The 25,609-nt window shown below is 39.5% G+C and overlaps 1 protein-coding gene across 2 annotated transcripts in view; it reads left to right on the top strand.

Moving 5' to 3' along the window:
• The window catches only part of RYK (receptor like tyrosine kinase), a 91,237-nt gene that overhangs the window by 23,520 nt on the left and 42,108 nt on the right, over positions 1-25,609 (top strand). For both annotated transcript variants that reach the window (XM_045857304.1, XM_045857303.1), the window contains exons 2-6: positions 5,614-5,735; positions 15,841-15,940; positions 17,583-17,717; positions 19,938-19,991; positions 23,518-23,662. In XM_045857304.1, coding sequence (XP_045713260.1) covers positions 5,614-5,735; positions 15,841-15,940; positions 17,583-17,717; positions 19,938-19,991; positions 23,518-23,662 — 556 coding nt within the window. The remainder of the gene's footprint in view (positions 1-5,613; positions 5,736-15,840; positions 15,941-17,582; positions 17,718-19,937; positions 19,992-23,517; positions 23,663-25,609) is intronic.

The following is a 25,609-nucleotide window of genomic DNA, read 5'->3' as shown; positions in this document are numbered from 1 at the left end:
GAGAGAATGTTTATTAGTTAGGAACCATGGTTTCTATCTAGAGTTTGAGTTGGTAGAATAGGAGAGAGCTTTAACAGTTTGGAGAGAACAGATGTCCTCAGGATGTTGGAAAGGGAGTTGGCTGTATCCCTCAGTCTCATGAGATGTAAGAATTTAGATAATTTCAAGTAGGACTTAAGCCACAAATTATTAAATGACCACGTGAATGGCTTGAGGATGTGCTTGCCTTTTTGTTCTTTCTTTTCTACCTACAGATCTTTTTAACCTAGATATTTAAGGGAATTAAATTTACAGAACCTGTAGATTTCTTGATACTTTGAACTATGTCTGGAAAATGTAAATATTTACTCATTGTTGTTATTATTACTAGTAATGGCATTATAACTATTATTTATTAGGGCCAGAGTTCTTTATTTCCCTGTGAAAGACGTTTGAAGTTTAAATTTGGAAATTGTTGATTACTTAAGGTTAATTAGTTTTTTTCTAAGATTTTGTATGTTAGTTTTAGTAACATTCTGTAGTTTGCAAGCTTTTTAAGATTAAAAGAAAGGGGTAAAAACTGTTGATTTTTCCCCCTCTTTTAAAAATTTTAGTTTACATTATAATGAAATGAGCAGATTTAAAATGTGTAGTTGGTTGACTTTTGGAAAATGCATACACTACCCCAACTAGAAATACAACATTTCCATCACTCAGAAGGTCCCTGGTGCCCCCTTGCAATAAGTTCACCAGTCTCCCTCCTACCTCCCTTCCCAGGCAACCTCGCTGATCTGATTCCTATCAGCATAAACTAGTTTTGTCTGTTCTAGAACTTTATATAAATAGCATTATATAGGATGTACTCTTGTGTATAGCTTCTTTCACTCACACAGTCTTTGAGATTCATCCCTTTTGTTATAAAGTCTCTGTAGTTAATTTTCATTGCTGAATAGTATTCCACTGTACAAATATACCACAATTGGTTATTCATGTGTTGATGGACATTTGTATTGTTTCCATTATTGGCTATTCTGAGTAAGTGCTGTCAACATTCATGTGCAGTCCTAGCTGGTGCAGCTCAGTGGATTGAATGCCAGCCTGTGAAACAAAGGGTCACCAGTTTGATTCCCAGTCTAGGGCCCACGCTTGTGTTGCTGGCCAGATCCCCAGTGAGAGGTGCGTGAGAGGCAACCACACATTGAAGTTTCTCTCCTTGTCTCTCTTCCTCTCTCTAAAATAAATAAATAAAATCTTTTTTAAAAATCATGTACATGTACAAGGTTTTTTGTGTGTGTATGGTGACACATGTTTTCATTTCTTTTGGATAACTACCTAGGACTGGAATTACTGGATCATAGAGTAGCTGCGTGTTAACTTAATAAGAAAAACTGCCCATTTTCTAAAGTAGTTGAACATTTTTTATGCTCCCACAGCAATGTGTGAGAATTGCAGTTGTTCCACATGCTTGCCAACATTTAGTCATTCTTGTGGGTGGTAATTGTATCTCATTGTGGTTTTAATTAGTGTTCTCTGATGACTAATGATGTTTAGTACCTTTTCATATACTTATTGTTCATTTACATATCTTCTCTTACAAAATATATGTTCACATCTTTTGCCCATTTTATTTAATTGAATTGTCTTATTTGTGTAGATCTTTATGTATTCAAGAAAGAACTCCTTTTTAAAAAGATAGATGTGTTGTGAATATATTCTCCGTTTGTGACTTGAATTTTATTTTCTTCACAATGCCATTTGAGGAGCACACACTTTTAATATTGATGCCACCCAATTAATCAGGTTTTTTTCTTTTGGTTCATATCGTGTGACCAGTCCAAGACGTCTTTACTCACCCCAGGTAGTGAAGAGAGTCACTTACATTTTTCTCCAGAAGCTTTATAGTTTTAGCTTTTACATTGGGTTTATAAATCAATCTCAAATTCATTTTTGTGCCATATGTAACTTTAATTGAACTGCAAATGGAAATTTCTTTGGCTCTGTATTTGTGGGTTTATTTTTGGATTCTGTTCATGGGCAATGTCTCTCTGTACACCAGCGCCACCCTGTTTTGATGACTGAGGCTCTTCATTATGTTGTGAAATCAGTGCGTGTGAGTCTTCCAACATCATCTGTTATTTTTCAGGATTGTTTTGGCATTTAAATTTCATTTTAGACACAATTTCTTCAGAAAATCTGTTGGGATTTTTATTAGGATTATTTCAAATTTTTAGATCAATTTGAGGGACTTAACATCTTAATATTGGGGCTTATCTAAGAAAATGGTCTCTCTCCACTTACTTAGGTCATATCCAGTTTTTCTTAGCCACATTTTGTAGTTTTCAATTTAGAAGACTTAGATACTTTTAGTTATTTTTTGATGTTATGGTTTTGTTTTGTAAATTTTATTTTGCAGTTGAAAATATATGGAAATACAGTTTTTTAAAAAAAATAGTGGCATTGTTTCTAAAACTGCTAAATTTAGGAATTGGTTTTATTAGTATTTGAGTAGATCCCATCATGTTTTCTACATACATAATCCTACCACCTCTGAATAATGAGTTTTAGTTCATCCTTTCCAACTTCTTTGCATTTTGTCTTGTCTTAGTACATTGGCTAGGACCTCCAATACAAAGTTGAAGTGATGGAAGTGGACCTCTTGTCTTGTTTTTTCTGATTTCAGAAATCAGAATTTAGTAATTCACCATTGGTTAGCTACAGGGTTTTAGTAGATGCTTTTTACCAGACTGAGAAAGTTTGTCTTTTCCTAGTTTGCTAACAGTTTTTACCATTAAGAGGTTGTGAATGTTACCAAATGCTTTTTCTGTTTCTATTGAGATGATCTGTTTTTTTTCATTAATGAGTTGAAATATATTGACTTTTAAAGGTCAGCCTCTCATATACACTTGATTATGATATTTTATAATTTTTATATATTGCTGGATTCAGTTTGCTAGTGTTTTATGGTGAATGTTTGTGCCTGTGTTCAAGAGGAATGTCCATCTATAATTTTTTTCTTATAATGTTTTTATTAGGTTTTAATATCAGTGTGATGCTGGCCTCATAAAATGAGTTAGGAAATATTTTCCTCAACTGTTCTCTGAAAGAATTTATGTAAGATTGGTATTATATTTTTCTTAAATGTTTGATAGAATTCATCTGGACCTGGAGCTTTGAGGAAAGTTTTTCTAATTATTTGGATTTTTAATTCTTTGTCAGTTCTGATCAATTTTGTTTTTCCAGGATTATTCTATTTTATATGTTACTGAATTTATTGTTATAAAGTTCATAATCTTATCAATACCTGTAGGATTTATAGTGATGTTCCCTCTTCAATATTCTTCAATGATGTCCCCTTATCAATATTCCTAATATTGATAATTTGTATTTTTTTTCTTAGTCTTGCAGAGGGTATAACTATTTCATTAATCTTTTCAATAATCATCTTTTGGCTTTATATCCTGTAGTTAACTTCTTTATTATGGTATTTGATCAGAAAAGGTCATCTGTATTATTTCTAGTTAGAACTCATTGTTTTTAAAGTGTATGTTATGGATCAATTCATGATTACCCCCCCCCTTGTTTTGTGTTCTATGATTGTGTTGTTCAAACCATATATTCACACTAAAGTTTTACCTGTTTTGATCTTTTGTATTCTGACAGCACGTTAGTTTCCAACTATTGTGGATTTGTCTGTTTTTTCTTGATTTTATTCCTATTGGTTTTTGCTTTGTATACTTGAAACTCTTTTGTTAGTTGCACTGCTATATCTCCTCATGTTTTTATTCATAAGGAAATTATCTTATTAATAAATTTGTTATTAATTAATGGATTCATTGATGTCAAATCTTTTACTTTGAGTTTAATGTTAATAGTGCCTCATCTACCTTCCTTCTTTCTTTCTTCTTCCTTTCTTTCACCTGACAAATATTTTAAAATTTTATTCTAGGTGTGTTCTTTGTAAATAGCATTATTCTAAATAAGAGTAAGATTCAGACTTTTTTAAAAACAAATTTGTGCTATTTACAGTTATTGTGATTGCTGATGTTTTCTTTGTCCCTAGCTTTCTTATTGCTTTTTTCTCCTTCTTCCCATCTTATTACTTTCTTTCTTCTCCTTTCCCCATTTCCTCCCTCCAGATGTTTGCTAGCACTTTCTGTCCTGCCAGCAGGGAGAGCCTTTGGCCGAAGACCCCTATTCTTTTCCCATTGCTTTTGATGCCCTCTATAGGATAAGTAAAGCAGTGCTACCCAGCCAGAGCAGCAACTTCTCCCCATGGAAGCCTCAAATCTTATTTCTGAATTGATGATTGTATTAGATTCAGTTCAGAAATGAGATGACTAATGTTACAAAAGTACCTGTAGCCGTTACTTGTTTCTGTATCTGCATTCTTAGTAGGTGTGAGGTCCCCATCTTGACTCCTCTGCATACTGCGAGGTGTGAGACCTGTGTACAGGCTCAGTAAATATGAAATTTATATTTCAGTTGGTCTCCTCTGTACCTTTTCCCCTCCATCATGTGGACGATGTGTGTCATGCATTACTAGAGGGACACCTGACAACTTTAAACAGCAGCAAGTCAATTGAGAGGAAGTTACTCCCTGCTTTTATTCTTTCAGTTCTTTTGGGTTCTCACGGAGAAAGTCTCTGATTCTTTACCTTTCTCAAACTTGTGCTAATGCCCCCATTTGTAAGTAATGAGCTGGGCCCAAGCTCACTTCTTTGATGGGCACAAGTATTTAGAATTTAGTAATATTCTATTATTTTCTTTTTCATTGGTTTTTGGGTTACCTTGCATCTTTTCAGAGTAATTTCTGATTTTCTACTCAAGTTAGTAGTTAAATTTCACCTTTAAAATTTTTGTTTTAAAAAACAATTAATTTCAAAGAAAAAAATTTAAGTACCCATAGGATAAAGGGGTTTGACAAAATTGGAGTGACACTTGAGAGTTATTTCTCCGGCATTTCTCAGGCATCCTGATTATTTCTGCTCTATCTGCAGTACTAACTTGCTGTTTAGCAGGTGTTTCCTGAGCTTGTGCTTTGTGCAGAAAACCATGTGAGAATACAAAGAGAATTTGGTATGCTGCACCATGCAGTCCAGGCAGGGAAGAGGACATGTGTTTGTCCAACAGCTGTCATGAGTGTGCTGTGGTAACTGCTGTCAGAGCGGCCAGGGCTTCCTGCTGATGAGCAAGCCCCAAGTGGAGGTCATCTCTGGCTGGGGGCTTGAGGCCTGGGCTCACACTAGTGTTTTCACCAGGTTCCTTTCTTCCTTCCATTTGGATATCTCCTTCTAAATCCACATGGGTTTCGGGGAGAGAAGGGGCTTTTGTTTGTAGGCATTACTCTGAGAAGCACAGTGTCCAAAAGGGAAAGTGTCACCTTGGCCCTGGTTCTGACGTCCCATGTTTAACCAGACAACTACCTAATTGTTTTGAAGCCCAGTTTCTTCATCTTTGCTGGTATTGATGAGACCCGGTGTCCTTTTGCTTTAAATTTAGAATGGGGACATTTGAGGTGTGCATTTGTACATCAATTTTATTTTCACCCTACTGTTTGTACTTGAAATACTGATGGTTAATGATTTTGAGAGTATTTTAGGAGTTTAATTCTTTTTTTCTCTGTTTTTTTCCTAGGTCTCGATGCAGAACTTTATTATGTGAGAAATGACCTTATTAGTCACTACGCTCTGTCCTTTAACCTGTTAGTACCCAGTGAGACAAATTTCCTGCACTTCACTTGGCATGCCAAGTCCAAGGTAAGAGAATAGTCAGCCAGAGATGCCAGGTCAGGGCCACCCAGGCCCAGCGGCTGAGGCAAGGGCTGTATATGAAGGGTAGGCTGCCATTTGCACAAAAGGGTCAGTGGGTGGAGGGCTATAGCAGTACCGGTCTTTTCAGATTTATATTTTATGTTCTTAACCTATTCCTCTAGACATTCTCACATCTTTTAAAGTGAAGGTAGCCTGGACACTTACATTCTTCCCGGCTTTTCAAACAGAGATGAAAGTCTAGCTTGAAGAAGGGACACTTGGACCTGCTAGTGACAGTGCTGTCATGGAGACGCGATATGAAGGGGGCGGGGGTGTTGGTGAGATAGGTGTTGTAGAGATGTTTGATATAATGGATGGAGTTCTCCCATTTGTGGAGAAACAGTGAAAGTAAGGTACAGCTGACCCAGGTACCCCTGTGTATTGTGGCTAAGAACCTTTAACCATAAGGAACCTCTTGCCTGGTTTACTTGTTTCTGAATGCCTCACTTTCCTCTGACTGCCTGGGCACCTCGGACACAAGTTTTCGCATGGGTCCAAGAGTGGGAGACTGAGTGTAGAGCCCACTTCCTCCAGTCAGCTTTATATATAGGCTTCTGAGTAGAATTTTATTTGGGAAATAAAAGTAATTTTGCTACTAAAAACAAATAAGAACACCTATTGTAGAGTGGTTTTTTTAAAGTATTGTAAAGTGGTGTCTGTCCTGTATTTGTGCAAGTTGGTTATATTTGACCACTTTAATACAGATTTTTATTTCTGCTTATAAAGCAGTAATGGTTATTGGGAGAATTCAAATATTATAGAATTGTTTTAAGAACTTTTAAGACTTTGTACATCTATATCCAGAAGTAATCATTGTTTATAGTTTGGTATACTTCAAGGCTCATTTTTCTTCTTTTTAAACAAAAAGGGGATTTTTATGACACACGTGTTAAACAGCATTTTCCCCCTACCTAATACCGTGTCTTGGCATCTTTCCATTTCTCCAGTTATAGGTTTAACTCATTCTCTTTAGTGCCTTTGTAATCTGAGAGTGTATGGATGTATGATGTATGACACATGGATTTTTAATAGCATTTTATTATTTCAAACAGTGCTTTCTTTTCACTCCTTCAAGTAGTTTCCTTCACTTCATTCATTTGGTAGACAGAATCCATGGTAACAGGATGATAAAAACAATTGGTAGTTCATCTTTCATTGCTGTTATTGATAAATATAGAAACTTGGAAAAATGTGTGTGTGAATGTGTACATGTGTATGTGTACGTATGTGTATGTGTATATATGTGTGTTTATACTTTAAGGGCATCTTTGTTCAGAAACTTTTGTGCACTTGTGGCATTATTTCTGAATAATAAATTATCACAAGAAGTGAAATGATTGGGTGAAAGAATGTGTATGTTTAAAGTTTGGATTGACAGTGCCGAAGTGTTTCTCCCTTCCCTCTCCCAAGATGGTACCAATAAACCAACATTCCTTACAAAGTGAGTAAAGGTGCATGTTTCTTTTATTCACTCCCTAACACTAAATATTAAAACTAAAATGCACATATTCATATTATTATAAATGCACTCATGCATACTTTATAGAAACATTACACACACAGATAACAAGTATTAAAACATAGCTGCAGGGATGTTGTGGTTAAAGTTGAGTTAGGTTGGATTCTGGGTACAGCATGTGTGCCTTGCCATCTGGAGCACCCCAAGCTGTCCAACATTGTTGCCTTGGGGTATTCTAATATTGGGGGAGGTCTTTTAGGAGTGGACAGATATCCTTAGGATGAAAAAATGCAAAAACAGAGATCAAGAGAGAAAAATTTATGTAAAACAATTAAGGACACTTACTCCATGGTAAACCTGGGTATACTGAAGAGGCAAAATTTCTGGTAATTCAGAAAAGGTTCATTCACCTGAGACATTTAATCTGAGATATGTTGGTTTCAATGAGTGTGCACCTGAACTCTTCATGAAAACTGGACTAATACATTTTTCCATATTCTTGCATAACATTGTGTGACATTATTTGGAGGGTGCTGGTAAACTGAATTTTAATATAATAAGACAAAGAATTTTCACATATCCTTTACCCAGATTCACCAGTTGTTACTGGTTTGTTCCGTTTGCTTACTTTGTCATTAATTCTGTCTTTCCTTCTCCCCATCCTCACACGAACACACTTTTTTCCCTTGAACTATGTGAAAGTGAATTGCAAGCATCTCATCTCTACCCCTAAATACATTTTTACCTAACCAAAGTACAATGATTAAAGGAAACTTAACATTGATACAATATTATTATTATACCACAGTACTCACATTTTGTTATTTATACCAATCTTTTATGGTTCCTTTTTTTTCCCCCACCTAATTTAGGGTCATGCATGCAATTTGTCTCCTTTTATTATGGGACCTGTCCATGGCCATTGTTTGTGTTTCTTGACCTTGACATTTTGAAAATACAAAGGCCAGTTATTTTTTAGAAAGTCTCTCAATTTGAGTTGTTCAAGGTTTCCTCTTGATTAGATTCAGGAGTGTCTCTGGCTGTCACACCACAGAGGCTCTGTCCTTCACAGTGCCTGTGACATCAGCTTGTTGCATTGCAGGCGGTGTTGATTCTGATCACCTAGGTCACTGGGCCTCTCCCCTGTAAAGTTTTCTTCCTTGTGATGGATAAGGAACTGTGGAGAGATAATTTGAAGTTGTATTTAAAAATCTCACTCCTCATCACACTTTCAACCACTCGTTTTTGCATCTGTGCTAAGAATAGGTTTCACCTTTCCACCAGTGCTGTCATGAGGAGTACGTTCCTCCTCTCACTGGAAGAGGTCAGATCTGTACGAGGCAACCTTTTGGTGGGAGTGTTGTAGAATGACTTCAAACATCTGTGGAGTGGCTTGTCTTGAATTTTAAATTCCTCTGCAACTCTGATATCCAGTTTCTGTGAACGGCTTTCAGGCAGAGTACATTCTTTTATTCTCCAGAAAATGATAAGTAATCCTTTGTTACCTTTCCTACCTTTAGTGTGATGAATATGAAAACAAATAGTAGATGTATTTTAAAACAGAGAAATCACATGAAATAGTAGAGATTCTATTCCAGTTACCCCCCTAACCTTGAACACGGTGTGATTCTTTCTGGGCTCACTTCGGAAAAGAGAATGCTGATATGTCATGAGGACATTTTCTGGGCGAGTGAATGGGTAGGGACCTGTGACTAAAAAGACAATGTGGGATGTGGCATTTACTGTTGAACCAAACTGAACCTTTTGTTCATTCCCTTAAAAAACACATGTATTGATAATTTTATTTGGAATGAGTTTCAGGGAGCTGACATGACTTTAGAAGGTGCTTGAGGAGTTTTTGTAGCCTGTCCCAGGAGGAAGTTGGAGTGGAAGAGAGTAGACAGAAGAAGGGGCTCAGATGAACACGTGTGTCTGAGTGGGAAGCACTGGTGGCCTGGGTTCATGTAGTGTGGCTCTGTGTGGCTCCATATTCTTCACTCGATCTTTTACAGCATAATCTAAACTACAGTGCTTCTGTGGCAGGTTTTAAACTCTGTTGTTAGTGCACACTTGGGCTGCTGTTGCTGGTATGACACTCCCCGTGCAGTAGACGTTTTCTGACTTGTTGGAGGGTGTCAGTACTAGTCACATGGCAAGGCCAGAAGCCGAGAAGGGATCCTAGACTCCTCTCACACCTTCCTCTCTTATATAATTATACCTTGAATTCATCTCCTGCCTCTCTCAGGACCTAATGCCTCATCCTTAGTTTGGACCTCCATTGTTTCTTACCTAGATATGAAAACCTAGGTTCTTAGGTTTTCATAGGAGGAGGCCATACCTAGGTTCTTAGACCTAGATATGGTCTCCTTGCCTCTGCACTGGCCTTTAGGTACACCTGGTACAAATTTGCTCTAGGCTTTATTCTCAGTTGCCACCAGAATAAAGTTCTGATTTCTTAGGAAGCCTTCGTGTTCTTGTCCTTTCCTTTCTTTCCTGTGTCCTCTCCAGCTAATTGTTTTGTGTCGTTTTTTCCCTCTGGCAATTTCTTGAACGCCCTGAGCCATTGTTTGCTCTGCTAGAAACGTACTTTTCCTCATTGTTTATTTCATAAAGTCAGACCCGGTGTTACTTCTCCTTGGCTGTGTCAGTGTCCTTTTCTGTACCCACAGTGCCTTTCTCTCCTCCCTCATAGCCCTCATCATGCTCTTAAGAATATCGTAGCAGTGATTTTCTTTTCCGTGTCCCTCCTAGGTGCTAAGTGCCTCAAGGGTAGGAACCCCTTTTGTCTTTCTCTGTGTCCCCTGTGCCTGGTACAGCATGTGGTTCTTAGTTACAGGTGCTCCTTCACTGACTGCAGAAGAGGCGCAGGTGGGGCTCAGCTCATCAGGCAGGGAACTTCTGAACAGTAAAGCTTCTCAAAATTGCAGTGTGCTACTTGAGGAGGTGTGAATTTCCTATTTCTAGAAGCGCAAAAACATAGGCTGGGTGCATTTGACACCAGTTGTACACATGGCCTTCAGGTATTCTGAATAAAGTTGTAAATCTGGAAAAACGAATGGGATTCATAGATTGACTATATAGCTAAACTAATTTGACAAATTCATCTGTAACAGGTGTAAGAATTTAGAGGAAAGCAATCATCTTGTATCTTAAAACACTTTATAGTAAAAAATAAGGAATATGTGTGTGTTAATCTAAGGTCAGGCTTCAGCCACCATTACAGCTCATAATTCCAGTTTCAGGTCATAATCGTTGGTGATTTTAGCACAGTTGATTAAGGTTTTTTTTTAATTTGAAAATTAATCTTTTGAATATTCAGTGTATGCACATGGTGCAAAATCCAAAAGGCAAAAGGGGTATACAGTGAAAAATCAGCCCCTTACACCTTCCTGGGACCACCTCGGAGCCACCCAGCCACCTGCTCCCCTTCCCTGAGGCACCACTGTCACTTGCTTCTAGCCTCCCCTCCTGGAGGTGGGTTTTGGTGGAGAAGCGTCTGTGCATTTGTGTGTGTATGTGTTTGGACAAGTAATGTGCTGCATATTTTTCAGTGTGTCCTGGTAAAGTTTCTCATTGCTTATAGAGTTGAACTTTTTTCCCTTCAGGTGATGGTATCAGATATTATTACATGGTTGTACTTGAGTTTATTGATCAGTTGTTATAAGAGGAAACTAAGACCCATATTTGGCAGGATGTGGAGAGTAGAGCTGACCTGAAACGGGAAAGTCATGCTAGGGGGCAGGAGAGACTTGGAGAAGGGCTCTTCACCGGATCATATGGGCTCTGGGATGTGGTCGTGAACTTTCAGAAGGAGGGCTATGGCTCCCAAGCTCTAACACTTTATCAGAAACTCTCACTTCTTGCTTTTTAAGATTTTGCCAGATGAAATATTTGCTTCCAAAGGTCTCCATGCTTGGTATGTCAGTTCACATTGTAGATATTTTAACTTTAGTTTTCACACATCAAAGCTTTTGCTAATAGTGTTGTTCTTGAGTGTTTACACAACTCTGTTTTGTCTTGCCAGACGGACTGTGGTCTCCTCAGAGGTTGGAGCTGTGTCTTATTTTTGCTATGTGTGTCACATTGCTGTAGTGAGTGGCGGATAAATACCACTGGGTAATTGCATTTCCACATGGGACAGGAACTCTGATAATGCTACTCTTTCACAAGGCTACACACTTTTAAAAAAGCAAAAACTACTGGGTCTTTTTAACAGATAATTAGTTTTTTCTGTATTCCAAAACATTCTCCAATATCCAGAAAAACACTGCATTTGTTAAGTGTCAATATATATATTTTAGATAGCTGAAAGGCAAAAATATATCAAAGGGTGGCAGAATACTTCCCGAACATACCCCCACCCCAAAGCTGTTCTCTGGTTTTGGAATTTTTCATCATTGTCAGGAGGGTCTGGAGGGAGCGTGCCCAGAGTTCCTTCTGCAGCCCCTGGGAATAGCCTGCTGCATCCCCTGCAGAGTGGGGTTTCTATGGGGAAGGCAGCACTTCTGATAATTTCAGAGAAACTAAGAGGCTGTTTGGCTGGAGGCAAGTGTATTCACTTTAAATCTGTACTGTGTTTCAAAGAGAAATGGCTTTACTCATCAGTTGCCTATTTGCAGTGCCATTTGTTACCAAGTAAGGGAAGATTATCAAAAATGTTTATTTTTTAGCTTATTCAAATATTTATATTTTCACCAGTTTCTTTTCTGAAGTATTTTGGCTCATTATTTTTTTCTGACAAACAACTGCTGTTTAAATTTCCTTTGTTCCAGTAGATTATAAACGTTAGTTGTAGAACAGATCCGTTTCTTCAAAGGATTATTGACCAGTGAGATTCCATATAGATCGACAGATGCCAAAGCACGGAAAATGGGAATTTAATAGTGGTCAGTTTCTTCTCTGACCCCAGAAACGGCAGTTTTAAAATTTGTATCTTAAAGATTCCAGAAGGAGAAGAGGACTGCTTTGTGAGTGCCTCACATGTTTTGACAGTCCTCACAAAGGCAGCCAGCAAAGAGCAGACTTCCATGCTTTCCAACTTACTCCTCCAGGCTGCTGTTCTGGCCACAGTGTTGTCCTTCTCAACATCTTACTGAGCCCCTTTGCCACCTCTGCTCCTGCCCCTCACTCTCCCCAGCTCACTCATAAGCTCACTTCCCTCTGCCTTGCCCATGTCTCTCCACTTGCCACACTGAGCTGCTCTGGTGTGAGTCTTGTTCCCTGTCCTCAGCACTGAGTTAGGGCCCCTGACCCCATGTGCCGTTCTCTGCTTTCCCAGGGGATCTGGTCCCTGACTGTCTGGGCTTCTGCTTATCATGACTGAGTCCTACAGTCAAGGAGATAGTTAAGTGTGGGGAAACATAAGTTTGGTTTTCAATCTGTTAAATTCAAGGGCTATAAGATTATTAGGTAGATATGTCTAGTGTAATTGGGCCTATGGGGGAGATTAAAGATATAGGAGAGTGAGAAAGACCATTTGATAATATGAGATCCTATCATGGTGAAATGGGCTAGAACCTAGTGTACTTGAGAGAAGGACTTATCATTTGGAGAGGAGAATAGAACTTTCCTTGGATGGGTGTAAAGTATGGGTGTCCTATCAGATCTCCCTCATGCCAAAAAGAAAGGCAGAAAGGGGGCTCCTGTGTGCTAACTGAGGGGGACAAGAACATTGCTGAGTGGGGAAGCGGGCAGAGCAGCAGGTGGTGAGCAGTTGAGGTCCTTTGAGATTTGGAATGGGGACACCAGGGAGAGAGGGTTGGTGAGGAAAGGACAGCTGAGCAGTATTACAGGGCTGCCCTGAGCCTGGGGTCAGCATTGTGTGAGGGCACCCCCCTGGGATATGACTTCCTCTGGCAGTGCTGGGCAGCAGGAGTAGGATGAGGGGCGGTCAGGTGCTGGGGCTGCCCTGTCAGGGTGGAGGGAGTGAACCAGTTGAGGGGATGTTGATATGACAGTGTCAATAACACTATCTTCTTTGGTGCAGGGACTATGGGAAAATAAAACCAGGTCACTGGCTGGGCTGGAGAAGAGGGAAATAGTTAATTGGCTGTTAGCAGTTCAGCTGCGAGCACAGCCCTTATAAATGTGCTTCATAAATGTTGGCCGAATTAGAGTGGTGGGGACAAAGAACTGGTTTTATAGGAATCGGAGGTAGTGATGGGATCTTGGATAGAGTGGGATTTTTGCATTGGTTTTGGGTATGGAGCAGGTTCTTTAGTATGTAGGAAAATTGAATGGTGAAGCCCCCAGGAACATGGCAGTAGAAAAGTGAGCCAAGGGCCAAGGCCTCTGTGAAGTCCCGGGTCTGTTGTTTATGTTGATTGCATGACAGATGGCTATCATGAGAACATGTGAGCTTCAGAGTGTAGGTGATTTTGCGTGGGGAAGGGATGTCTAGAAAGGACCTAATGATCCTAAAAGAATGGCAACCCTACTGCCTAGTCCTTGAGGGTCAGGTGTTGTGGGAACTGAATGATAAGGGAAGACATGACTCTAAGGAAAGCCAGGTTTGGGAACAGGTAGGGGAGACATCGTGAAGAGCCTGAGAGTGTGAGAGGCTGTAGAATAGTGGGGTTCTAAAGGTTGAGGGGTACAAAACAGAAGGGCTGCAGCAGTGTTCTTGGTAGAGCACAGGAAAGTTGTGTCAAAATCTCTAGGGTCAGGAGTAGACTGGTGTCAGTGGGAAGTGCAGCGGGGCAATAGGGTAGCTAATCTGGAATGACTGCAGAATCCGCTGGAATCTGCATTCGTCAGAGGTGACTGGTGCCAGGTGACAGTTAGATGTGTTGCATTAATTATCCTATTTGATCCTCATAACAGGTTCTATTCCCTTCCTTTTACAACAACTGGAACTTGGAAAAGTTAATTTACTGAAGGATCACAAAGTCTCTAATGGTTCCAAATCCAGTTCTTGCTGACTGCCGATTTCTTCTGTGCACTAGCTTCCCATGTATGGTCCTGTTCAGAGATGGCATGGATATAGGGATGCAGGCCATGCATTCTCTTACTGTTTAGTCAATGAGAATTGCTGAAAAGCCTGCTACTGCTTGGCCCAGACTTTCTGGGCCCTAGCTCTCTAGCACCCCCTGGTGGCAGGGACAGTATTGTGGTGTGCTAAGGTGAGAAGGGACACTTCCTAGCCAAGGTGCTACTAAGTCACTGATGTGCAGCAACAAGAACATTTCCTTTGTTGTGAACATTACATTTAACAAATACAGCCACTAACAATAGTTTGTATACCTATAATAACTGCAAAATAATAGTTTCTCTTACAGTCTGGGGTGATACTCTTTCTCAGTTTCCTTCTTTATGGTGTCCCATTTCCTTGGCTTTTTACATTAGCATATAAATACATTTGAATATTTCCTATTGATAAAAGAAGAAAGAAAAGCTTTGGAAACTGTTCCCCCCTCCCCAGCTACTGCCTGGCTCTGTTCTTCCTAGTTAAGTTTCTTAAAGAAGATTTACAAATTGCCAGTTATAAGGCACAGCATAGGGAATGTAGTCATTAATATCGTAACAACTATGTGTGATGTCAGGCGGGTACTAGACTTATTGGGGTGATCACTTTGTGAGTTATATAAATGTCTAATCACAGGTTGTGCACCCGAAACTAATATAATATTGTATGTCAACTGTAATTGAAAATAAAAAAAATTTTAAGTAATGGCTTCTTGAACCTCTTTCCTGCCACTCTTCTCCAACCCACTGCCCCTTGGCTTCTGCCATCCCTAGCCCTGCACCAAAGCCGCCTTCGTGACCACTGAATGGGAGTGGAGTACTATTCTTATCAAAACCCAATGGGCAGTACAAAGAATAATGTGAAATATAAGGCCTCATTGAAGGTCTTAATTGGCAGCCATTCTGAATTTCAGCTGTGGCATTGCAGTTTGAGCTGTTTCTCCCATGAACATCTTTCTGAGCAGCAAGACTATATTTATTAATTGATGCTGCTTGTTTTTTTTAAGCCATGTAGGCCAAGTATTGACAGATAATACTGGTGTTCCAGGGACATCTTCTTAGTCACCTCTTTTCCCTTCCAGATTCTGAATTACTTGAGAAACAGATCCAGAGTTTAAATGGGCACCTAACCACGAACTTGCTTAGTGGTGAAAGTTGGACTAGAGAATGTGGTTTAGATGTTCTGTAAGAAATTCTTGCCTTGGAATCTGCTCATGAGAGTGGGTCTCCCAGCCACATGGAGCCCATCAGAGCTTGGCTTTTATCAGCCAGAGAACGCATTGCTGGCTAGTCTTGGTGTGTGAATTACACACCTCAGCAGCTTTCTGGGGCTTCTTTGTCAGTGGCTGTGTAGTTCTCAGCAGGACTTTTGAAATCTCGATCGCGATTTTACAGTAGAGCGGTGGTACTATTCTGGACGTGAAGTAGAGGGTGGCTTGCTGGGTTGAGTTTTTATCCACTTGAAAATTCCTAGGACTGTTTCTAACAATTGCATTTTTTAATAGCTAGATCATTTGTACATATGAAAGGCTCATGTATTCATTAGTTAATGAGCTAATCAGTGAAGTCAAGTTGTTAGTGTCCTTTCTGTTATCACAGATCCAGTTTGTTTATTTCTCGACACCACAGGTTGAATATAAACTGGGATTCCAAGTAGACAACTTTGTGGCAATGGATATGCCCCAGGTCAACATTTCTGCTCAGGGGGAAGTTCCACGCACTTTATCAGGTAAGTCTCAAAGACAGAGTTAACGTATTGTTTATAATTGTGTCCCCTGTGTCCTCCCCAAAACAGTTTATATACTATACTGATGTGTAGTACATCTTATTTCATAGGCATAAGAACTATATAACAACTTTGCAAAGTAGTTTTTATAAACATTGATTATCTGTACTGTGTTTTAAGCCATTCCCTTTTCCATCGTCTCTAGAACTGTCTGTGCTCAACTCTTTCTCATCTCCTTTTCTGCATTGCTGGTCCTGGCCTCTGGGTCCTTGTATCTGATCTTGGTCCTCCTGGAGTAATTCCCACACTGTGGCCCGAATGATCTGATAGTGTGACACCATGTCCATCAGTGCCCTGACCTCCATCAACTAAATACATCCCAGACTCTGTAGCCAGTGTGCTATATGTTCATCATCTGTCTCTTCCTGTCTGTCTGCCCTTGTTTCTGCACTTGCTCCAGCGTTCCAGCAGTCCACACTTCATGCGGTTATGATATCCAGTCCTTTGCATGTGCTGGTCTCTGTATTTGGAACCATCTTCTCCTCTTTTGTGCTTCTAAATGCCTATTCATACTGAATACTATGCAAGTCTCAAAATCTGCACTGTCCTTTTTCTGCCTCTGCCTCTATCTCATAATTCTTTGTCTTCGCCTCTCCCTGCTAGCCTGTGGCCACCGTGAGGGCAGGTGCTTTTTCAACTGTCCACTCTGGGCATCTGGCATAGCATCTGGCACAGGATAGGCACTCAGGGCATGTCATAGTAAATGACTTAAATGTCATATTTACACTAGTTTAACTACTTTTGCACCAGCCTTTTGAGAAAGGCTCCTGAAGATGTGAGATTTTAAGAAAATGGAAATTTTTAAAATTTGGAAGTTTGAGCCACAGCAGTGCTGTGGAAGTCTTTCTGGAAGTCCAATTCACTGTTATTAGTGAACATACATTTATCTAAGCTTTAAGACAGCATAGGAGGGCTGATTAATTTTTGTGGGTCAGTAAAGCTATTTAGAAATGCCCATGTCTGTAATGTGCTCTTACGGATAATAGAATGATAGATTCTAAATTTGTAGAAAAAGAATCTTAAACTGAAAGATTGAAAAAAAATTGATATGCACCAAAATCTGTTATCCCATTGCTATAGTAATTAACTAAAGATACTTTCTGTTTAGAAAGGTATTTTCTATTTTTTCACAGTTGAGAATTTATCAGATTTGTTTACAAGATATATGTAATCTCTTCATTAAGAGCAATACTTACTGCATTTTTGTGGTGAATTGTCTCACCCCTTTATCAAATAATGTTTATTGTTATTTTTGTTGATGTGCATGGTAAGATAGCAGGGTTTGCCTTATGATGCTGTAGCTTTACTACAATATAATAAGAGGAAAAGTGATATTAAAATTCATGAGCAAAAGTTGAAAATAATTATCTCTTCATTTATTTTTTGGTTTGTTCTTTAACAAATACTTGATGTCTGAAGCTGTTTAGTCTGAAGATAAGTTCTCTGAAAGTTTCTGCTTAGTATCTTATATAAATGTATTTTTAGTTTCATTGCAACAAAAATAAAATGATTTAAAGATATGTAATGAGCATTTAATGTTGGTTTTTAGAAAAATAAAATAATTTTTCTTATTTTTTTTAAACAGTGTTTCGGGTCGAGCTTTCCTGTACTGGCAAAGTAGATTCTGAGGTTATGATACTAATGCAGCTCAACTTGACAGTAAATTCTTCAAAAAACTTTACAGTCTTAAATTTTAAACGAAGGAAAATGTGCTACAAAAGTAAGGAATTTATTTACCAAAGTATGTGTTTTATCTATCGATGTGGCAGGTTCAAAAACAGATTTTCTAGTCTTTTTTTACAGATTTGTAACCAAATCTTGATTATAGTTGCAAATGAGAAAAAGAGTACTAACAGATGAAATTCCAAAGTAATTCCAGATGACCTTACAGCCAGGAACCTCATTCAGGCCTCACTCAGTCCCTGCTTCCTCAAAATCTTTTATTAGAATTGCTAGGGAATTTTATATTAGGAATGTGAACTAGCACTACAGCAGCTGAAGACTTAAGGAAATCAGGTAATTCTGATAGGGGCCCCTGAGTAGGGATTAAGTGTATTCCCCTTATGAAGTTACCATTATGCAGAAGTGTTGCCTGGGGCTGATAGACCTGGGTTAAATTATGACTCTGCTTTTGGCAAGAGGTTGGGACACATGACTTAATCTAAGTCTTTGGTTCTTTAATCTGTAAAATGGACATGCTAACATGTTTTAGAGGGTGGTGGTTGTTTTTTTTTAAAGATTAATCGAATCTAACCTAAAGCTTAGAATACCATTTGTGGGTACTTAACAAATGTTAGTAGCTTTTGCTTTTGAATAATCTGTTACTTATGAAATTACAGTGTATGAGGAAGAAAAAATCCCTCCAAACTTACTAAGTACGTACTGTGTCCAAGTGCTTTACATGCATTAAACTCATTTAATCCTTCCAACAATACTAGGCAGTAGGTTTTCTCATTTACCTCCATTTTCTGAAGAGGAAGCTGTGGCTCAGGAAATCTGACCAACTGCCAGGGTCACACAGCTAAGTGGTACAGCTGGAGTACAAACCCGGCTAGTGGTTTGTGCTTAGCCTAGGTGTCACACTGCCTCTTCACACATTTCCTAACTGGAGTTAGTGCTGAGTGTGATGAAAATGCCTCAGACCAGCAAGTGAGTTGTAATGGCTAATATCCAGGCACCCGTCAACAAAAAAGCTGTATTGCATTAGAATGGACATTTTAAAGATGAAGATAGTTAGCTTTGGTGTTTTGATGCATTCTTCTGTTCTAGTGTATTCACTACATACCTACTTTTATATATTTTAAAACTGGACTTGAAAGACTGTCTAGTTCCACTAGTCTCTGTGTAATAACTATGAGGAGCCCAGGCACTGAGAGGCCGCCTAAGCTCAGGCACCAGTGGGTGAGGAATGTAAAACACTTGCTTCCCGATTCCTGGGGGAGGCGAGTGATGACTCTCCACGCGCTTCACCTTTCATGCTTGAAGAATGCTGGCAACGCGTGACGTGTCTGTGGAGCCCACCAGTGCAGTATTCCCTGAGGTTAAAGATCAGCTGATACTCAGAACGACCTCTTTAATATGTACATGAAAATTAACCTCAAAATTAATGGTGTAATTTCCAGTTCTGTTACAGACTTAAGTTTAATACAGCACCACCCTTTTTATTTGGTGGTCATACTAGTGACCACCCCAATCATGATTCTTAGTTTAATATGTGATCCTAATACGGTTTGTTTATCTGGTTTTCCATCCCATGACATTTAAAACTGCACAGAAAATGTATTTGTACCACACTGAGCGTTAATGGGTGTTACTGGCAAGAAAAGCTCCTTTTACCATATGAGGGTGGAAACTGCTGGATCAGACTAATGTGTTACTCTAGAACTCCTTAGAACAGGGGTGTCAAACTCATTTTCACCGGGGGCCACATCAACCTCACGGTTGCCTTCAAAGGGCCGAATGTAATTTTAGGACTGTATAATGTAACTTCTCCTTAACTGGAGGCAAGGAGCTCGGCGCTGCCACCAGGTAGAAACAAGGCGCCAGGCTGGAGAAAACAAGGTGGAGGGCCGGATTCAGCCTGCAGGCCTTGTGTTTGCCACCTGTGCTGTAGAGCCTTTACACTCTGCTAGTGTGCACTGTGAGCCTCCACAGAGGTTACAGCCTGTGGCTTTCTTTAAACTTCTTGACCACAGAAACCCTTTTTTCATTGAGTATTTATATGGAACACCCTTTGGTTAATAATGATTAGGGTGATGATTATCAGAATAATAGTCTATCATTTACTATCTTGCAACAAATACCTTGTTACTTAGTTCAGGCAGTGTTCTGATATAATATAAAACTATGTGAGGGAAAATTTAGAAAATGTAATTACAGTATTTAAGGATTTTCATGGAAAATAATTTCTAAAGCATCTTTTATCTCCTTTTTAATTCAGAACTTGAAGAAGTAAAAACTTCAGCCTTGGACAAAAACACTAGCAGAACTATTTGTAAGTGTTACTGTATTCTTCTTCTCCATCATTAGGGATGAAAAATGGTTGATTGCAAATGAACATGACTGCATGAAGTTCAGAGGCCTTGTGGTTTCTAGTAGGTCAAAAGAGAAATGATGCCACGCTATTTAATTTGCTGATGTTCTGTAGGTTGGTGTACAGTCAGTTGAAACTATTAGAATGTTAAAAACTCTTCTGAGGTAAAACTCATACATGTTTCATAACAAAAGATCCTAAGAAACTTTTATAAGCAAGAATCCATATCACATCATTTCAAATGGTCATAATTAAAGTGTGAACATGAAATATGTGTCAGATCTTTGTCTGTTTAGCAGAAGGTTAGAAACTCTGACTTGTGACCTGGACCTAACCCTCAGCCAGTTTCATTCAGGTGAAAACGCAAGCTTAAAGACAGATACCGTGCTATTTAAACCTACAGAGCAGAAAGTCAGAGTCGATTTTTATTTTTATGGTAATGATTGTGTTAGTAACTTAGACTTCTGTTTTCCTTTTCTGACATGGAAACATTGAGACTTACTGTTTCTGAGATAGTTTTAATAGCATGTCTGAAAGGTTACTAGATTCTTCTGTGGAAGTAATTGTTTAAAGATGGAGGTGAATTGCAAGTATGCACGAGCTGAGGTGAGCGCCCATGTGGCCATCTCTTGCTTCATGTTGTTCCACTGAGTCTCTCCTCCTATTTCGGATGGGTAGGTGGGTGGGAGTGGGTAGAGTATTTTAAATTATATACCAAGCATCCTGTCATTTCACCCATAAATATTTCAGTGTGGCTGTCTTTAAGACAGTCATTAAGCAACCCACAATCATCCAACACCTGTTCACTTGTATTTGATTTATTACATATGGCAGAATTAACAGTAATTCCTTAATATCTCCTAAAAGCTAGTCCATATTCAAATCTGCCCATCTCAGGAATGTCTTTTTTGTTCCTCCCCTGAATCAGGATGCAAGTGAAGTCAATACAGACTGTATTTGGTTCACATGTATTTTATATTAACCAGAAATCACTCTCTCCCCTAATACCATGTATTTGTCCAATAAATCGATTTATTTGTCCTATAGAATTTTCCATTTGTGCATCCTCGTGGTATCATTTAACATGTTTCTCTCTCTTCTATAAAATGGTAGTTAGAGTCTGTACTTGGTTAGATTTGGGGCCCGCTCTTTTGGCAAGAACAGTGTGTAGTTGGTAGTATGTGCTTCCTGTTCCCTCGTCTTCATTACCTCAGAAGGCAGAAATTGTCTGGATGTCCCACAGTAGACCTTTTTTGAAGGTAAATTAATATGAGATACTGTCGGCTTTTTTAGAATGTTTCATTTAGATTTATCTCTAAGAAGAAAAAGAAAAACTTAAAAAAAATCACTGCCCCCTAAGTTTACTTTTAAAAATCTGGTGATCTTACCTATTTCTTTTATGCTAGTAGGATGTTATTTCTCACAAAGAAAGTAGAATATTGCGTATTCTTGGTCTCCATCTATTTCTTTCTTCCTCCTTTCCTCTCTTTCCATCTATCCATCCATCCATCCATTCGGCATTTATTGAGAGTCTCTGGTGTGCTGGATGGTATCATTGAGGCACAGGATCAAACTCTGAGCAAAACAGACCTTGCCCTCCTCGACCATGACGGAGGAGATGGACAGGCAGTGGGCAGTGATGACAACACAGTGCAGCGAGCTGTAATAAGGCACGGGGCTTTGGGAACCCCTGGGAAGGGCATGTGATCTCCCCTGAAGGAGTGAGAGACAGCTTTCTGAGGACAGTGGCATCTCATCAGAGACCTGAAGGGTGGCAGTGAAATATACACGTGAGGAGTGGGCACAGTGCATACATAAGCCTGGAATTTGGGGGTAATCAGGCAGGGTGCTTTGGGGGATTTGACTGGCAGAGGGGTCCTCATCCATGCCCTGGAGTGTGCTTGGATAGGCACCGCCAACAGCAGCCTGTGGGACATTCCTTGGCGCCCCTCCCAAGACTGAGCAGCCTGTGGCAGGCTGGTGAAAAGTCACGCCTTCATTCGGGCTGCACTCTAGGCTGGATGCCCTAGAAGCCATTTGATCTCTTTGCATTAATCTGTTCTGACTTAGTGTTTGTGATTCAGAGCGTTAGAAAGCAATCTTATTTCAGGGTTTTTGAAAGCCGTAACTTTTACCTTTTGTCCTAACTTATCCTCAGAACTCCAAACTTGTGTTTCTGTCAACTTGATGTCTCCATAGATGTGTACTGCATATTCTTGGACACAACAAAACTCTTGATTCTCCTCCCCTAACCTGCTTTTTGTTTGTTTTTGTAAAGGTGCCAGCCTTCACCTGATTCTGTAAGCCAGAGCTTTGATTCCTCTTTCTGTCTACATCAGTATAATCCATTAGCAAGGTCTGTTGACTTAGCTTCCCCATCCATTAACCTCTTGTTTTCACTCTAACACTTGCTGAAGCCACCACTGTCGCTTTTGTGGACCTCTCACGTGTCCCCTGCTTCGGCTCTCACTGCCCTGCACAGCAGGCAGGCAGGCAGGCAGTCATCTTTGCTTTTTTCTTCAGGTGTGCTGTTCCTTTGCTTAGAGCCTTGCAGTGATCTCCCATCTCATTTAGGATAAAACCCAAATTAATTTCTCAGGTTTCATTCAGTAGAATTACGATGTAAGTCCTCATCAAAACTTACTTAAATCCCTAGTCACACCCATTCTATTTCTCTGTCTTGCTTTCTGCTTGCTCATTGTTCTCTGTGCCTTTGTCTCCTTGTGTCTCTTTCTCAGTTTGCCTGTCTGCGTATCTGTGTCTTTGAGTCATTTTCTTTACTGCTGAGGTGGCTTCTCTTTTTTGAATAACATAAAGCATTTTATTTCATTAATAGAGTCTTGTTTTTCTGCTTTTATCCTTAAACACATACAAGCAAAATAATTTGTTACTTTCGAAAGAGAAAAAGATTAAACTTTTTAAAAAATGTATGGGTGGTGGTGTTGTATGTCCTTCTCCTGTGAGTCATTGGTGGTGGGCAGCAGTGATGTCTGATCTCTCTACTTCAGGCGTCACTGTTGAGGAAATGTGCTGTCCAATATGGTAACTGCTGGCCACATGTGGTTATTTAACTTTAATCATAGTGAAATAAAAGTAACTCTTCAGTTCCTGAGTTGCACTAGCAATGTTTCAAGTGCTCCTGTACTGGTCAGCACACCATAGGACATTTCTGTCACTGCAGCATGCTCTGTAGGCAGCACTGCTCGTGACTTCTGTACTCATCAACCAAAAGTTCTATGTAAAATTCTGTTTTTAAAAATTGCAACAAAACATGTCTAAAATCCTGTGAATTTACATCAACACATTACTGGTAACTGATCTTATCGAAGAATGGACACATAAAATGATAGTCTTATAAAGACTATCATATATAAAAATGATAGTTCTTTTTTATACAAAGAACAAGATACTCATTATATATATTGGGTCACAAAGCTATTGATGAATTTGTTTAGAAAGCTTAATGTGCTTTTCATTTTTATTTCAGATGATCCTGTACACGCAGCTCCAACCACTTCTACACGTGTGTTCTATATCAGTGTAGGGGTTTGCTGTGCAGTAATATTTCTTGTAGCAATAATCTTAGCTGTTTTGCACCTTCATAGTATGAAAAGGATTGAACTGGATGACAGGTATTGTACATGTTTTGGGAAAGGAAGAAAATAAAAGCAGTTACCTGCATTGCCTGGGAGCCCACACACTGGTGCACAGGGGTGTGGGGGAAGGAGGGAGGATGATTAAGCCCTAGCTAAAGGAAAAATTACTGTCTCTGTGATTGCCTTCATCATGTTTCTCTAATTTTAATTTTTAAAATTTGTGAAGTCAGAAATTATAGTTTATTAGTTGGTGGAGAGGCTGAGATCAAAAATTTTTCCTCATCCCCTTTGATATGACCAGACTCCTAGTACCTTTTTAAAATAGTCTTGTTTCTTCCTCCTAGTTTGTCTCTTCATCATTATCCATCCATCCACCCACCCATCTATCCAGTAAACACTTATTTAGAACCTGCCATGATTTACTGGTAAACCATTGGTTCTCAAACTGGTCGCTCGTTAGAATTATGGGTAAGCTTTTAAAACATACCAGTACGTGGGTCCTACCTTCCAGAGGTTCTGATATAATTGGCCTGGGGTGGTGTTTGGGCATCGTTATTTTTCTTAAAGCTTCCTGGATGATTCTAATGTGTAGCCTTTGAGATACACTGGGTTAGATATGCTAAGTGCTGGGAATTAAAAAATTAATGATATACCTCATGGCTTCAGGTATTTAATCTTTGATATTAACCCATAATTACAAGAGTTTGTAAAGTGGATGATTATGGTTTGTGTATTGTAGTGTGGGGTATAAAAGGTGCTTGTCCCATCCTGGGTGAATCAGATGACAAGGAGGACGTTACAGCCAGGACAGGGTGGGAAGTAAAGATGGAATGATAGACAGTCTGCAGTATGCGATTCTTCTTTCCTCCTCAGTCAGTCCCAGTTGCTGACTGAAGATGTTCCCAGCTTCGTGCCTTGGCTCCCAGAGACCTCCTCTACGTGGAGATGTATCTCCCATCTTCTGTGACCCTTTCTCTCTTTCCATGTCCTTTCTTAGTGCTCCAGTCAACTGATTATTTGTCCCTCACTTTTGCCCTGCCCTCTGCCCTTCATCACTTTGGTTCATGCTTTCCTGCTGTCCCCAAGGCTCCCTGCATTTTCCAGCAGCCCAAACTCTGTCTGTTCTTCACATTTCAACTTTATTGCCATCTCTTTCATGAAGTGTTTTCTAGACCTCCCAGCTACCCATTTCTCTCTCCTCTCTTTGTCTCCCTCTCCATCTCTCTCTTTTGGATAAAAATTATTATACCTTTTCCTCCTGAAATCACTTTTTTGTATACGTCTCTCTCCAACTAGAATGTAAACGTTTTCCAATTAAAGAGCAGTGTGTGTTACTGCTGAGTCCCCCGTCCTAACACAGGGTCATCCATGCAGTGGGTAAGCACATTTGTGACCTAAACGAAAACCCAAGGGGACAGGGAGCCTGATTGAATTCAATATCTGCCTCTAAGTATTCTCTGTTCTTATTGTTCTACTTTCCTTTTCTGAGTAGAGGGGAAAAAAAGAAAGGAGATAAGAATGAAAAGAGAAATGCATGGGTGATGTGTTTCAGAATATGTTGTGTGTATGTGGTGGTGCTGAAGTTAGACTTAGGTTTTAGAGAGGAAGAAATGGTCTTTGGAAGCACTGAGGGAGAAACGAGGCAACAGGAACTTTCTGATCAGACTCAGAGAGGATACAGGTGGAGCCAAAGGGGTCACTGAAGAACATGCCATTTAGAAGCCATCTCGATGCACTCACTGTCCTTGAGTGTTTGCGTGTGTGCCAGGGCTGTGAGCCCACGTGGGCCAGAGTTGTGTGAGGACTTTGGGATTCCATGGGGCATGTACCTCTCCCTGCTGAAATAGTCTGTTACCACCCATGAACTGGTTCCAGTTCTCTGTGGTTTTCAGGTGAAGATTTCAAGACATTGCCGGAATAAAAGCAACTTAAATTGTCACTTGTTTTCATAGCATAGCTTGGTGGTCAGTAGCATAGACTCAA

This window comes from Phyllostomus hastatus, unplaced genomic scaffold (genome assembly GCF_019186645.2).
Source record: "Phyllostomus hastatus isolate PE091 unplaced genomic scaffold, TTU_PhHast_1.1 phas_scaffold_129, whole genome shotgun sequence".
NCBI classification, from domain to species: domain Eukaryota; kingdom Metazoa; phylum Chordata; class Mammalia; order Chiroptera; family Phyllostomidae; genus Phyllostomus; species Phyllostomus hastatus.
This window is presented reverse-complemented; position numbering and strand designations above follow the sequence as displayed.